The sequence below is a fragment of the Mobula hypostoma genome, chromosome 1 (assembly GCF_963921235.1).
Source record: "Mobula hypostoma chromosome 1, sMobHyp1.1, whole genome shotgun sequence".
NCBI classification, from domain to species: domain Eukaryota; kingdom Metazoa; phylum Chordata; class Chondrichthyes; order Myliobatiformes; family Myliobatidae; genus Mobula; species Mobula hypostoma.
In genome coordinates this window covers 67204014-67220844 of record NC_086097.1, presented here as the reverse complement: position 1 = coordinate 67220844, position 16831 = coordinate 67204014, and the positions used below count along the sequence as shown (strand labels likewise).

At 39.8% G+C, this 16831-nt stretch overlaps 1 protein-coding gene across 1 annotated transcript in view; it reads right to left on the bottom strand.

Annotated features, from left to right (window-relative positions):
* Positions 1–4065: 4065 nt before the first annotated feature.
* Positions 4066–16831, bottom strand: part of snx6 (sorting nexin 6) — an 81315-nt gene continuing 68549 nt past the window's right edge. Inside the window, exons 12-14 of the mRNA XM_063050158.1 lie at positions 13291–13450; positions 11201–11286; positions 4066–4671 (exon numbers count right to left, since the gene is read on the bottom strand). Coding sequence (XP_062906228.1) covers positions 4618–4671; positions 11201–11286; positions 13291–13450 — 300 coding nt within the window. The 3' untranslated portion in view covers positions 4066–4617. The remainder of the gene's footprint in view (positions 4672–11200; positions 11287–13290; positions 13451–16831) is intronic.

The following is a 16831-nucleotide window of genomic DNA, read 5'->3' as shown; positions in this document are numbered from 1 at the left end:
CTTTGAGACTTTTTACCGTGCCCATAGTCTGTTCTTTATCAAATCACAGTATTGCTTTGCACTGTTGCAACTATATGTTATAATTATGTGGTTTTTGTCAGTTTTTCAGTCAGTTTGTCATGTGTTTCTATGATATCATTCTAGAGAAACATTGTATCATTCCTTAATGCATGCATTATTAAATGACAATAAAAGAGGGCTGTGTGTCCTCATAATCTAAATTTAAATCTAACCCAAACACTATCCCTACCTTGATATTCCCACTGGATGACGCAAAACCCATCTCACAGTATTAAATGCTGACCTTCACTGAATCTACTCTTCATTCCTGGGCCCTTCTTTATTGCTAGAATTAGAAACAAGTCATAGAACTGAATTCCCAAAGGAACGTGGAGTGTAGGGAAGCATAATTCAATAAATAAGTTGATAACCAACTACGCCAAACCTACTTATCCAAACTTCAAAACTGTCAAAGTTTTTAGATTGCTGAACAAAACAAAACTCAAAAGGTATTTAGAAAAATCACACATTTATTTATTAGTGTGCATCTATTTAGTCACTTTGCAAATTCCCCACTGTTAAAGTGGTGCAAAATCATTGCAATGGCTCTAAGGAATACAGTGTCACGGCAGTCAGCTTTGATCTGCTATAGAGGCCATCTTATTTTATTTTTGCTGGTGCCACTGAACTTCTGGTCAACAGTGGACCCTCAGCAGGTGGATAGTGGATTCTGAACCATGGTAATGTCATCGCATATTAAGGGAGGCTGGTTAGACTCTCTTGTTGGAGATAATCATTCCTCAGGACTTCTGTGACACAAGTTACTTGCCAATTTATCAGCTCATGCTTGATTGTTGTGTAGGTCTCACCGCGTGCAGATATGGGCTGCTTTATTTGCTGAGAACCACAAATGGAATTGAATGTTGTGCAATCATCTGTAGCTATCTCTACTTTTGCTCTTACGATGGAAGGCAGGCCACTGTTGAAGCTTTTAAAGAATTGGACCAGAACCTGCTCTGAGGAATCCTTGACTTGGGACCAAGATGATTGACCACTGACCAACACAAAGATCTTCTTTTGTGTGAGATACAAGTCCAAATACATTTGGCACCACTGACTTTAGTCTCACCAAGAGCCTACACTCAGTCAAATTCTGCCTTGATATTAAGTGCAGTCACTCTCACATTTGGAGGTCTGAAGCCTAAATTCCTGGAAAAATCCAAACAAAGTATCAGTGAGTTCATCATTAAAATTATTATTATGTGCATCTTGGCAGCAGTATCAGTGATAGCTTCTGATATTCTGTTGAAGATTGAGAGTGAACTGATTAGGCCAGCATTAGCCAGGATGGGTTTGTACTTTTTTGTGAGTAGCTCAAACCAGGAAATTTTTGACATTGTGTGTAAATGGGCAGAACGACCTAATTCCGCTCCTATGTCTTATTCGCTAATGGTGTTGTTGTACTGGAATAGTTTGACTACAGCACAGCTAGCGCTGGAGCACTGATGTTCAGTACTGTATAGCTGAGATTCTGTCTGGTCCCACATCCCTTGTTCTATCCAGAGCTCTCAGCTGTTGATGATTCAGCAGCTAGAGGTTCGACATTCCTGTGCCATAACTGGTAGTAGAACTTGATTTCAAAGGAGGAGGCCACAGTGTCAGAAGTAATGAGTATGTAATTACAGTAAACAGGGTTTAAACATGCAAAGTCCATTATGTATTTTGATTAACATTGAGAAAAATACACAACAGCTGCAATATAGCAGCACAAAAGTGCATGCAGAATAAAGATCTTAAATACATTGCAGTTATGTAATAAGTGTAGCAAGTCTGAAAAATGAACTTTTACGCTAACTGCATTCATATTTTTTAACCAATGCACAAATACAATTAAAATAATCCAAGCAATGACTGCTGCATTATTTTTCCTTTGTCATGTATTGTAGGGTGTTTCGAAGGATATTAAGTGTTCAAAGTGAATTTAAAAGGTTACAACAGCAAAACGATTTATGTGATCAATTTGGAAAAAGCAACTGTTTCGTTTGTTAGCGACAGGTTAAAGTTGAGATTTGACTGTCAATGTGCTTAATTGTTCAGTTTACTTTACTTACAACTACTCCATCCTTCTGTCCTCAGGAGTGTTAAAACCTAACAGTCCCTATTCCAAGGCCTTTCTTCATAGCTGGAATTGGAAATACGATATAGAACTAAATTCTTACATTCAGCTAAGTACGTCTGAATAAGAGTGTAAGGTTTTAACAGGTCTTTATCAGCATTTTTATATTTTTCATATTGGTTATCAGCTATAAGGTTTTGTATATGGGGAAATAGGTAACCTGAACATGTTTGGATCAATATCATTATTATAAAGTACATTTAGCAAAGAAATATATGTAAATATCTTGCCGTGATCATAGAAACTGAAAAACATCCTACTGTATAATTAAAGTACATTAAGTAATATAACCCTGTGTACAACAACTTATTTGATAAATTATAAATGTCTTGCTACATTAAAATATACTCTCAAATATAATTGTAAAGAGTGCACAACATTCTAATTGAAATTCCAAATAGGGAGGCAAATATGCTTGTGCTTATTTTATACTTTATAGTTGACAAATGTTCAGTGTCATTCTGTACCTCGACCAATCAAAATACATCAGCCCTTTAAAGGGAATGTAAAGTGCTTTATTATACACTAACTGCAATGAGACACAGAATTACTGAAATACTTCACTGTAATCAATCTGTATGTGTGACAGCTAGTTTAGCAAAATCTGTAGCTGGAAGTCCTTGCTTAGCAAACTGCACTTAGCGGACTAAGTAATGATTCTATATCTAGTCTGGCTTATGAATTAGGTCTTATAAGAAATATAAAAAGGTAGGGTAAAGAATTTAAATTTACAACTCATTTGAAATATTTTAGTCAAATGTAATTCATAGCCTCTGCTTTCAGCTGGTGTAGAATACATTCTAATCAAGCATCCTGAAGAAGGAATGTGCTTTTAAACACTAAATTAGTAGAAAGCAAAAGAAGCCATTAGTGTGCTTACCAATAAAGTCCATCTCCAGATGCATCTTCCACTCCCCTTCAATATTTCTGAGGGACAATTTCCTCTGTAATCCTTGGTTCATTCTTCAATCCATCAACAACTATTGATCACACTTCCCCTTGCAACCATAAAAGATGCAACATCTGCCCTTTCACTTTGTCTCTTCCTACCAGTCCTTCCAGGAAATCAGTAATTAATTTGCACTTTTACAATTAAACTGCATCACCTCTCTCAGTGTGGTTTTTCAGCAAAAACAGTGATTCAGCAATCAAAAACAGTGATTGGGTCACTGCTTTGCAAAACACTTCCCTTCAAGTTCACAAAAGGGACCACGAGCTTCTTTATCTACTCTCACTCTGATCTGCCTCTGGCCTCCTACACTATTCCAATGAAATCCAATGCAATGCAAGCACATCACCTCCCACCAAATTCCAGCCCAAGACTACACAGAATTCAATAATCTTGAATAAGGAAGCTTTTCCTGTTAGAAGTGACCAGATCTGCTGTAGGAGCATTTACCCGCAACATTAACTGAAGTTTCTTTTTCCCTCTCTGCTTGACGTGCTGGGTATTTCCAGCATTCTCTTCTGCTTCAGATTTTAAACAATTTCTGTGTTTTACATCTGTGCAGCAAGTTTTTTCCCCCTTTTCTTTCACTATGCTGGTACACCTATTTCTGAAACGGCATAAAATGCCTTGAAATGCAGAACAGCAGACAGTTCTGTAATTGCACAGTACTCGTCATAGGTTCATATGCGACTGTGTGAACTGTCCCTAGGTGCTCTGGTTTCCCTTCGCTTCCAAAGAAATGCCAGTAATTTGGAGGACACTCTTAATTACATACATTCCTAGAGTAAGTGGGTGTTAGTAGGGAGAAATGATGGCATATAGGAGAGAATAAGTTAGAGGGAGCTACATAGGGGAGTGGGAGTGATGGAAATCCTGAGAGCAAAGTGATTCCCCTTCCATTGCATTCATAAAAAATGAGATAAACAAAACAAAACAAAACTTCTCTAGCATACCAGTTTATTACACAATGGTTAGGAATCATTCTATAAGTTTAAGGCAGATATACATTAGATTTAGAAATTATATTCAGTTCTAACATAATTTTTAGTTGAAGATTAATGTTATCAATATAAAAAATTAAAGATTAATTGTCATATTAAGATGTTGGAGCAGCACTAAATGCAAAACAATGCACGTGACTATACAGAATACAAGTAATGGTATTTCATTTTATTTTTAGAAACATCCAAATTAGGCCTTTGATATTGTAAAAATGAATATAGCTGGCAAATATACAATAATATTGAAGGTATTGGCAAATGAAGAAAATATTTTGATTTCTGGACAATCAAATACAAATGATGTGTTATGTAGCATCTCAGTATGGGGTTTCTTGATTCAAGATTTTTCTCATCAGAGCAAAACTGTCGTTTACTTTTGACATATAAAGAACCTCCTTGGAGGAAATCTCTATAGAGCTCAGAAAGCTTGCTAAGTGTTCTTCCTTGTAGAGTTGACATACACAGCCCTTGTTAATACAACCATAATGTAGTTAACTGTCACCTTTCAGTGCTACAAGACAACTCTGTAGCAGTTGCAAGTGGCTCTGTGAATAAAAAAATACATACAAAAAGATCACTTTACTAAAATGAACATTCAGGAGAAAACACGTAACACTTTCATGCAGAACCAAATAAACAAAGATTGCAAATCTTGTCAAAGTTATGCAATTGAGTCTTGTCTTTACATTTAAGTAGCATTTCAAATTCTCAGAACATTCAAGGTGGTTGAGTAAAAATTATCCAAGATACATGCAGCCACTGTGTATCCCTTTCTTCAAGACCAGCATCTTGAAGAACTGGTAAAATGTAAATGTTCAGATTTACATTAGGAGTATAAACTACAAATTTACAAATAAGCTTTAAATTTATACAGATTATTTGGGCCAGAACTACTTTATCAGTTAAGATGGCATAATTTCAACACTTCAAAAGCCTTATGTTCTTATCAACAAATTATAGTTCCCCATTCCTCATTATTTTCCTTGGGAAACAAGAAAAGTCCTGTGCCATTTGGGAAACATGTACAATATATTTTCATTTTCACTGGAACAATTTTGAGTCTTTCATAAGGCAATAAAAGAGTAGTATTTTTGTCAGTTATGAATCTGTCTTATTAAACAAGTTCCAATGGGCTTGATCTGAAACCCCTGTTGGTACACAAGCCTTTTTAAGAAAAAAAGCAGGGAATATTTGGTGCAATAAGCAAATAGTACACTTTGTTGTGATATAACAGAGTGGCTACATAAGTTACCAGGGTTGTTAAGACATATGGTATGCTTGCCTTTATTATTCGAGGTACTGAAGTCAAAAATCAGGATGTTCCAGATTTATAGAGCTCTAGCAAGGCCACAACTGAAGTATTGTATACAGTTCTGTCTCCTCATTAGTTACTAAAAATATAATTCAAAATGCATGTAGTGCGCAGCAGAGATAAATAGTCAACAGTAAAAAATACAGAAAGCAGTGGCGAGTTCAGGGCATTATTGATCATGTGTTGGGACAACACCCCCCTACAATGCCCATCTCTCTACTAGATAGACTCATTCTGGTAGCCCCCAGCCCCCTCCAATCCCATATCCTGAACCACCATGTGGCCAGGCAACTCCTGGCTTCTGTCTGTACCTATACCCTGATCACATCAATTCTTTAGCAGAGAGCTCCCTAATCTCTGTTGTCACAAGCATTGTACCACTCCCCTTGGTTCCACACCCTCCTCCCCTCTCTCAAGGGCCGAAGCCCCCCATAACAGGTATGGGACTGCATGGTCATCGGTCTGGTAGGGGAAAGGGCGATCAGTTGGAGACAGAATCCACTCTACCCTATCAAGCCAGACATCCCCATTCACCATCCATGTGTTGGGATCATCTCCCTGCACTATCAAGGCTCGGACCTTAATGAGATCTGGTTGCCAATTAGTCTGTTGGGCAGCCTCTAATTGCTGCATCCTCATTAGCTGACAGACCATCTCCATACTCTTGTCACATAGCTCTTTGGCCCAGGTCTGTGCCAAATGGGCACCTCCATGGTGGTACAGCATTTGTGCAGCACCTCCACCTCATTCGAGACTTACTATCTCCTGATCACTCCGTGCGATCAGCTCATGCTGGCACCTTACAATGACTTCCAGCTACCAGCTGCCAGAAAGCATCCTCTGGCTCCCCTTCCTCTTGTGGTACACTGCCTTATTAAGTACAGATACGATGTGGTGTCCGATTTTCACCCCTCAGGAATTCAACTCATCTGACCAGTCTATGGGTGTTCCGTACACCATAGTAGGTTGATGAGACTCCTAAATCCTGCACCGTTGTCAGGCCACCCCAGGACTCAGCATTGCTCGCACAGGGTTTCCTCTCTCATAATTCATCTTCTACTCACTCACTGAACCCTGCTTGCAGTGCCATATGTTATGGAGAAGCAGGTTCACAGGTTCGGTAAGTGAGACAGAAGACACTAATTACGAGTAAGCCCATTAACTATTTACTTACAGACAACCAAACATCTAAATCAGGGATTCCCAACTCTGTTATGCCATGGACCCCCTACCATTAACCACAGTGTCTGTGGGCCCCAGGTTGGGAACCTCTAATCTAAATTAAACAAGTACCTAAAGTTACAAAAATACAACACTGAACATTCAGTAACACTTCAATCTCAACAGGCACTTCATTAAGTCTCCCCAAGTTACACTACTACAAAACTAAACATTCAACAACAGGTACTTAGCTAAGTGTGCGCACAAGCCCTCCTACACCTGCAGCACTTTCCCAATGGTTCTTCAGCACTGGTCACGATCTCAGTGTGAAGATGAGCACCTAACAAAGAGACAGAATCTTTTGCACACACTATTCTTACACCCTTGAAGCACCTGGAACTGGAAACCAGTGCCATGGCATAAAAGCCAAACAATGGGAAAGAACTGTAACATCCTTAGAACAGGCCCATCAATGACTGGCACAGCAGAAGTGGCTTTCAATCGGGAAGTAAGGTAACCCTTCACATTACATTCCTGTGCTGTACCGGTCTCTGTTCAATGTTCCCGAACCAGTAAGGATTGGAAAAGATCAATATATTCAAAATGGCTATACTGGAAATTTTTTTTTTACATAGTTTGGAAAAGAAAGAAATCGATGAAGGTTAAAGAGCTGGGGTTCTTTTAAAATGGAGTAGCAAGATAATTGATATAATGTTCAAAACCAGCACATGCTTTCGCAAGGACCAAGCATTTCACAAAATGGCCGATAAGTGGTGAACCTTTGCGTGTGGTTCCGATGGGAATCATGAAATACAGTGGATTCCAGTTAAATGGGAAATGGGACACATTAGGACCAGGACATTTTGGCCCATTTAAGCGGCTGCTCCAATTAGCTGAATGTTTCATGGAAACAGTAAAAAAGTGTAAGTAGACAAATTATTGTTTAAATGATTATCAAATTATGTATTTAAGTAAAATACACAACAAATTAGAACACTACCAATAGTACTGCAATACTATAAAAGGGCATATTAGTTCCCAATAGTTATCGACAGAGGAATTATGCTGCCATGTTCTTCTGATTGGTTGCAAATGAACAAAATCAGCGCAGACACCCAGTGAAGATAATGAACTGCCTTCATGCAACTGTCTTCCTCCAAATCTTCATTTTCATTGAAACATTCAAGATAATTGGTGATATTTTCAAATTCGTGTTGAAGTAGTGAAATAATTTCATTTTCACTTCCAGCTGTGACTGGCATCTCCAAGTCTGAATGCTTGAAACCACAGTGAGAAAATGTTCTGAATTGTCTTACTGCTTATTTCTTGCTAACTATCAGTGACAAACAGCACTTTTTTTTAAAAACACAAGCACATGCATCTGACACTATTTAAAAAAACTGTTCGCTCTAAGCACAGTGTAGTCTTATGACCACACAAGGACATGTGTCTGATACCGCAGAAACTGTTGAGCAAGTCTCCTGCCCCAATTAAACAGCATAGTGTCCCAAATAAATGAAGGGAACCATGGCTATTTTCTTGATTAGTTTTTGTTCTTTGAAAGTTGTCCTAAATAAGCGGCTGCCTCGATTAACTGATGGCTCAGTTAACTGGAATCCACTTTATTCCCATATAGGACTACTACAGCTGAAACCCATAGTCACAGCCATGGATACTGCAGTAATCAATAGAATCTTAAGATTTTAAAATATATTGATCCTCAAAATCAGCAGACCCCAGAGTTAGGTGACTGCTGCAGTTCCCCTTTAGGTAAAAGGAAGTGTGGAGGGCGTGCTGGGCTTGCAGGTATGATTGAAAGAGAGGCCTCAGACTTCCACTGACTATCCTGCTGGAAAATATACAGTCTCTGGAAAATAGATTGCAAGACTGCAGTAAGAGAGGGACATCAGGGACAGCCGTGTATCTTGCTTCACAGAAACGTGGCTCACCCCCTCCATTTTGGACGCAGCGCTGAAGTCTGAGGGTTTCACCATTCTCTACAAAGACAGTTCATCTGAGTCTTTTAAAAGGTAGAGGAGGTGGAGTATGCTTTATGATTAACTTATCGTAGTGCACAGACGTGGTGGTTCTGTTTCATCTGACCTGGAACATTCAGCGGTCAGTGTTATCCATTTTATCTGCTGAAGCAGTTTTCTGCCATCATTCTGGTAAGGGTGCACATTCCATATCTGGCTAATGTCAGACAGGCATTGCAGGAGCTGATCACTGTGATCAGCAGTTATGAAACAATGCACACTGATGCCTTCCCTGTGATTGCAGGGGATTTCAACCAGGCTAGCTTGAAGAAGTCTTTGAACAGCTACCACCAACATATCACCTGTGAACCTAGAGAAGCTAACACACGACCACTGTTATACCCCCATCAGGAACGTTACCATGCTATCCCACGCCCGCACTTTGGAAAGTACGATCATCTGGCTGTGCTTCTATTCTCAGCGTACAGACAGAGACTGACTGCTTTGAGTTGGTGGACTGGACAATATTCAGGGACTCATCTTCAAATCTGAACGAATACACCACAGTTGTCACCGACTTCACCAAGGGCCGTGTGCAACTTTGAGACGTGCTAGACATACCCAAACCAAAAGCTGTGGATGAACCAGGAGATTCGTAACCTGCTAAGGGTTAGATCTGTGGCATTCAAGACCAGTGATCCAGAACTATACAAATAGTCCAGGTATGACCTATGGAAGGCTATTTTAAGAGCAAAAAAAACAATTCCAGTTGAAGTTACAAGACCAAATAAGATGCACATTAGCTCTAGCAGGGTTTGTAGGCTATTACTTTCTACAATTTGAAACCTAACATCATAAATGGCTGAGATACTTCACTCCCAGATGAGTTCAATGCCATTCATTTTCCCTTTCAAAGCATGCATAAAACCACACCTGTGCATTTGGTCAGGCCGAAATCAAAACATATTTTGAGAGGGTGAATCCTCGCAAATCGTCAGGCTCTGATGATGTATCTGATAAAGCACTAAAAACCTGTGCCAACTGGTGGGAGCATTCAAGGACATCTTCAACCTTTCACTGCTGCCTCCTGCTTCAAGTCTCAAGTGCCCAAGATAGCAGAGTGAGCTGCGGTAACGACTATCGTCCAGTTGCACTCACATCTACTGTGATGAAGTGCTTCAAGAGGTTGGTCGTGGCCAGAATGAATTCCATCCAAGGACCTGGACCTGCTGCAGTTTGCCTTTTGCCATAATAGGTCCACAGTGGATGCAATCTCACTGGCTCTTCACTCAGACTTGATCATTTGTTTTTGATTGCAGCTCAGCGCTCAACACCATCATACTCTTAGTACTAATCAACAAGCTTTAAAACCGGGTCTCAGTACCTCCCTCTAAACCTGAATCCTTGAGATCACAGTCTGTGCTGATCAGAAACAACAACTCCTCCATGCTGACAGTCAACACTGGCATGCTAAAAATACGGGCTTAGTCCACTGCTCTACTCCCTCTACACCCACGACTGTGTGGCTAGGCACAGTACAAACATCATCCATAAATTTGCATAAGACAACTACAGTTGGCAAAGTTTCAGATGGTGATGAAGAGGCATACAAGGGTGTGCCAGATCAGCTGGTTGAATGGTGCTGCAACAACAACCTTTTGCACTCAGCATCGGTTAAGTCCAAGGAAGGATCAGCAGTGGAAAAGGTGAAAATTTCAACCTCCTGGGTGTCAACAGCTCCGAGGGTCTATCCCGGGCCCAACATATTGATGCAACCACAAAGGCGGCACAACAGCAGCAATATTTCATTAGGCATTTGAGCAGACTTGGTATGACACCAAAAACTCTTGCAAATTTCTACAGATGCACCGTGGCGAGCGTTCTAACTGGTTGCATCACCATCTGGTATGGAGGGGGCAACTGCAGAGGATCTGAAAAAGCTGCAAAAAAGGGGTGAACATGGCCAACTCCATCATGGGTAAAGCCTCCCTAGAATTGAGGACATCTTCAAAAGACAAGCCTCAAAAAGGCGGCATCCATCATTGAGGACCCCTATCACTTCTCATTGCTACCATCAAGGTAGCCTGAAGCCACGCACTCAAATGTTTTAAGAATAGCTTCTTTCAATTTTTTTGTTCTCTTTTTGCACTACTTATTTTTTTTAAATATATTTCTTATTGTAATTTATAGCTTTTAATATTATGTATTAAAATGTATTGCTGTTGCTAAACAACAAATTTCACAACATAGGCCAATGATATTAAACCTGATTCTGATTTACTGTTTAAAACTTCCACTAACTCTGATGGAAGTGTCTCAGTTTACATGCACAGTTAATAGTCGTTCAGCTCTAAAGTTCAACATTTTAAACAGGAAGTACTGGCAAATCATAAGTCAAAATAAGCAGCAAGCTTCTGTATCCATGTGAGGGGAATATGACTGTGTCTTGGCTTGAAAGAATTTAATAAATAGGGATCCTGCAAAAACTACAGTCGAAGATAAAGTTTCAAGTGTTTGAACAGTTTTATACACAATGTACAGTCTAAACTAGCATGTTTAGTCCTTACAATGTACTTATACAATTATTTTTAAGTGAATTTTACAGAGCACTATTACAGACATTACCTTGGAATGTTTTAGTTCCAATTCTGCCAATTCTACAAGATTTTTTCGAAACGCTGCAACTCTTCGAGTTTTGAAGTCTATAAGCTCTAGGAACAAAATTGTAATTATCAGTAGTACAATCTCAAGGAAGATAGATTAATCTTGATTAATACTGCTTGCTCAATTACTTTTAACTGCTTTTCCAGATTCAGTTAATAAAGTAGTCCATTCACTCCCATGTAATTTTCAAGTGTACTTAAATAAAAACAGCAAGAGCTGGAAACAATTCAGACCATATGTGAAAAGAGAAACAGAGTTTACATTTCAGGACCAATTGTTAGTGCTGTTCCTTTTCGCGCCTTGCGATGCATCAGGCACCATTTTTGCTGTTTCCATAACAGTTGTCTGTTGTTTTTAATTGAAGCCGAGTTGCTAGTTTGACTGTCAACCCAGAACAGATGGAAAGCGTGCAACGAGCCAGCCAGATTCAAACTTCAGACCATTCGCCTCGAAGGCCGGTGCTGATGCCACCACACTACCAGCTGGCAATTCTACTGAGTATATCCAGCATTTTCCATTTTTATTTTGGATTTACAGCATATACAATTTTTTTTTAATTTTCATTTACTATTTAAGTTATTAGACTTTTCAGTGATGCAACTCTAAACCCAAGCGCCTCTGTAGAATCTCTGATAGTAATTAAAGACGACAAAGCACAATTGGAAAAACCAGTAAAGTTATTTTGTGTGTTCTAGATAATATATTTTCAATCAAATTAACATCACCAAAACTGAAATGTGCAATCATCCTAAAACTATTGGAACCAGTAGTGCGCCTACCTCTACATTACAATGACTACACTACACTTTGAGTATAAAGCACTTTAAAATATACCAAATGTGAATGACATTGTTAGTCATGAATAAGATTTGTCATTCTTAATATTCAAAATATTAGCTCAGAAGTCTTTCAGAAAATTGGGCATCTCTGCAGCTTCTCTAAATTACTTGCACAATTGATAAGCCATAGATAGGGAATTACACAGCACAAGCACTTCCAAAAAGATATTCAATCACATGCAAACTTTCAATGTTTTTCTTATTATCTGTTTTTTTGCACTACTTAAAGTTAATGAATTTCATGGCATGTGCTGGTGATACTAAACCTGATTCTGATTTAAACCCATTTCTGATTCTGCAAACCTTAGAGTCATTGAGCCTAGAAACTCAATGCTGACCAAGGTGTCTTCCTGCTCTGGCTCCATTTGCCTGTGCATAGCCCACGTCTCTAAACTTTTCCCATCAATATACCGTCTAAATGTTTTTTTAAATGTTATAATTGTACTTGCCTCCATCACCGTCAGTGGAAAAACTTGCCCCTCAGGGAGGACACTTTTTAATCTTTCCATTCTTAACTTTATGCCCACTATTTTTAGACCCTCCTTAACCAGTGTACGGGTGGCAGGGTGGAAATACGTCTCTACTAAATGAGGTGTAAGACGCTCCTTTCCTCCATTAGCCTGCAGATCACCCTTGGACAAGGTGTAGAATGTGCTTAGCCCTCCGATCAGGTCACGTGAAGCCACAGGAGTATGTGGTGGATGGTTGTATGAACAGCTGGTGCATATCACAAGTCATGGTCATGCAACCACTGACGCCAGGCAGACAATCTGAAGATAATGGCTGGGGTCACCCATTTTGTAAAGACACTGCCCAGAAGGCAATGGCAAACCACTTCCGTAGGAAAATTTACCAACTGCCCACGTCATACGATACGGCACATAATGACAATAAACTTGGTTAAAGGACAAGCATAATCCACCTTATCCAATCTCCTCATAATATAAAGCTCAAATGCCACCACTTAGTCTTCTTTGCTCCAGAACAACCAGTTCCAGCCTAGCCAGTCTCTCCTTGTATCTCCCTTCAATCCTGCCAACAGTCCTGTGAATCTTTTCTTCACCCTGTCTAGTTAATCTTATCCTTTCTACAATACAGCAACCAGAGGTGTGTATAATATTCCAGGTGCAGACTCACCAACAGGTTATTCAGCGGTCATATCTTCTGCTTACAAATTCCAATTCTGAAGCGTAAACGGTACAAAACAGTTACCTTGTTTTGCTGACTCTGAAAGCTTCTCAAACTTTTGACAGCAGAACTGTTGGTTGGTCTCAGCTTGAAGGACATCTTTGTTTTTGGCTCTTGATCTATCCAACAGCTTGTTTGCACTTTCATAATCCACCAAAGACCTTGCTCGTCTATAAAGGAGATCCTGAGCACACAAAATAAAACTTTATGATAGATTTGGAAAGTCTGAAAAATTGCACAAAATTACACAAATTGACTCACTGCATTTGACCAACTGTAAAAGTTTCCACTGCAATATAATTAAGTTTTTATTACATGATCATCAAAAGTCAGGTCAGGTAGTTAGAATGATTTGACTTTTTTGCCAAATTAAGTCTCTGCTCTCACAAATTCTATCTCTGGGCATCCTTTAGTACCTGAAGTACACCAGTATTTATTCCTCAATAATTACACTCAGTGGCCATTTTATTAAATACACCTGCTCATTCACACAAATATCTAATTAACAGATCATGTGGCAGTAACCCATTGCATAAGAGCAAACAGAGGTGGTCAAGAAGTTCAGTTGTTTGTTCAGACAAAACATCCACATAGGAAGAAATGTGATCTAAGTGACTCTGACTGTAGAAGGATTGTTGGTGCCAGTCAGGGTGGTTTGAGTAACAAATTGCTGATCTGGTATTTTCACACAGAACAGCCTATAGAGTTTATAGACAACGGTGCAAAAAAAAACATGTAGGAGGCAGCAGTTCTGAGGGCAAAAACACTTTGATGAGAGAGGTCAGAGGAGAATGGCCTGACTGGTTCAAGCTGACAGGAAGATGACAGTAACTCAAATCACCACGCATTACAACAGTGGTGTGCAGAAGAGCATCTGTGAATGCACAACACTTCAAACCTTGAAGTGGATGGGTTACAGCAGCAGAAGATCACGAAGATACATTCAGTGGCCACTTTATTAGGTTCCTCCTGTACCTAATAAAGTGACCAGTGAGTGTCGTATTCACATACAATTGTACTTTAATAGTGATGCTCAAATTATTCTTCACATTGACAATGCTATGATCAAACACAGTACAGACCAATGGATGAAACTGGGTCAGGAAGATAGTGTTGTGAATTCCTGAAAGAAAATCTCTTGCATTCGCATTGGTATAATTTGCATTTTGATTAACATCCAAAGAGAAAGGAGAAAGGGTTGCTCCATTTCTTTTATTAGCCATACATAAAAGCAACACCAGAGCTAAGAAAGCGAATTATTCTGATCACTTTCAATAAGTATTCCAGAAAAAAAATGGCATTGTTCTTTTTCCATCTACATCAGCTTCCGGGTAAACCTTAAACAAGTACACTTTTGTTTGGTGAGGTAGAAAATTTAGGTGACTAGTGAATCTAGACAATGATCAGGTTTCTCTACCATGAAAAGGAGAGGATCAGGAGGAATGTGATCTGACAGTATGAATATCTTCAGGATTCTGAACACTGCCTGTAGACTCAAATGACCATACTTCAGGCTGGCAAGTTGGGCCTATCTTACTGACCCAGTTTCCTAGCTCAGAATCACTGTCCACAATCCCCTGTATACCAGCAATTACTTGCCTGAATACATAACCCAATCTTGACTGGGCTTTCACAATTTGGAATCTAGCATGCATGAAAAATTACAATCAGGTAATTGAAATATCAATATTCATAGTGAAAGCCTGTAATACCAAGCAAAGTCCAAGGCTTCCTATAGGTAAATACCAAAAGGCTAGGAACTTTGATTGGCACTGTCAGCAAGGTGCAACCTGTTTGTGTAAATTGTTTTATTTCCTCAAGAAACTGCAAGCACGAGAAGTGAGAAATGAATTCACACAACCTATGAAGAAAGCTGCTCCATTCTTGAAAATCAACTTAACCGAGGGTGCAGCAATTTTGTGCCCTTTCTAGGTGCCTTTATATCAGGTAATATGTTGTGAGGACTCTAAATGACAATTTGCAAGAGAAATCTTAGGAGACTGAGATAATTTCTGTCTTTGGCCAGGGGCTGCTTCTAAGTAGAGAATGTGGAAATATACATAATAATGGGGATCGCAGGAATAACATTTGTCTGTCATGCTTTTCAGGAAAATAATGGGAACCCCATTCCAAGTACATTTGTACTATAAATATGGAACGAGTCTCATCCTCCCAATGAAACTCATATTTTGTCTCCCAGGGCTAAAACAATGATGCCTTTTTACCTGATGAGCATATTAATCTTTAATTTGAACCAAAATTCCCCAATGAACCATGCACTACAAACAAATTGTCGGGCCTAGTTGTTAAAAATTAAAAGCTCCCTTGGTCCTTGCAATCACTGCATCCTGAAAGACCCAAAAGCATTCAATTCTAGGATCCCAGCTATACCAGACAGTGCCATAAATATGACGGTTTGAACAGGGGTGAAACTTAACAGGAAGTCAGTACTGCATGTCACACTGGAATGAGGAACAAAAGTCTTGCCTGTTATTTCCCCTTGGCAATGCAAAGCTGTTTAGGATTATTATAAAATCCATGGCATGGATTACACAATGGCCTTGTTTACAATCCAAACCTTTTGAGGGCCATTCACAAGGAACACAATTTTACAAGTACATAAGCAAAATATCCATATCTGGTAAGGTGTAAAGATACAGCTCCGACTGCCCTGCTCACTGCCCCCACAATGATCTCATTTCCATGCTTCTTTCCAGCATGCCAGACCAGCAGGCTGAGCTGCTCCTACTGCAGCACTATACAGGAGTATAGGCCCAATACCACTGCAAACAAGTGCAACTGTTGCTCTATGCCATTGTTAAATTGCAAGAACCCTCTGTCAACCAGAGCTTCACCCCATTATAAAAGGGACCAGTACTGTACCTGTGTTGTTATTGAGACACTGGCCCTCCGGTACAGCCTAGCTAGGCTCAGGGCCACATATGGATCTCAAACTCGACTCAAGTCAAGATGAAAATATTGAGCTGACAGTCGCTAGAAAAAGAGACCCCTCTCCAAGAGGGCTCAGGCCTGACATCAGGAGGGTCTCCCAGTCCCTAAGCTGCAGACTTCACAATGCTCCCTCTCATCTCTGCATACTTCCCCTGATGATCACATAGTTGTCCCTTCAAAAGGAATAAGGATGTCTGTGGGGAATTTTCAAAAGCACCTTCGGGAGAACTGCACTGGATGTGTAGATCAGTGGTCCCCAACCTCCGGGCCGTGGACCAATACCGGGCCACGAAGTGTGCAGGAGTGCAGTGGTAGCTGGAGTGCACCCAGCACACCTTTAAGAAAAAAGCCGAAATAAACAAGTAGGAGACTTCTGGTAGAGCTCATGGAGTGAAGTCGTGTTCTTGACTCGCTCCATTACCTCTGAGCTTTATCCTATGATCAGCCAACTTTTAAGGCACCGACTTTTACAATACCTTGCAGCGGATTGCTATTATATATTTGGATGTTTTTAAGGTCTGCTATGTCTAAGAACGGGAAAGACGGCAAACCTCCGGTTAGACCGAAAGTTACCGACCCCCCTCTGATTGAACCAGCGGTAACTATGCAAACT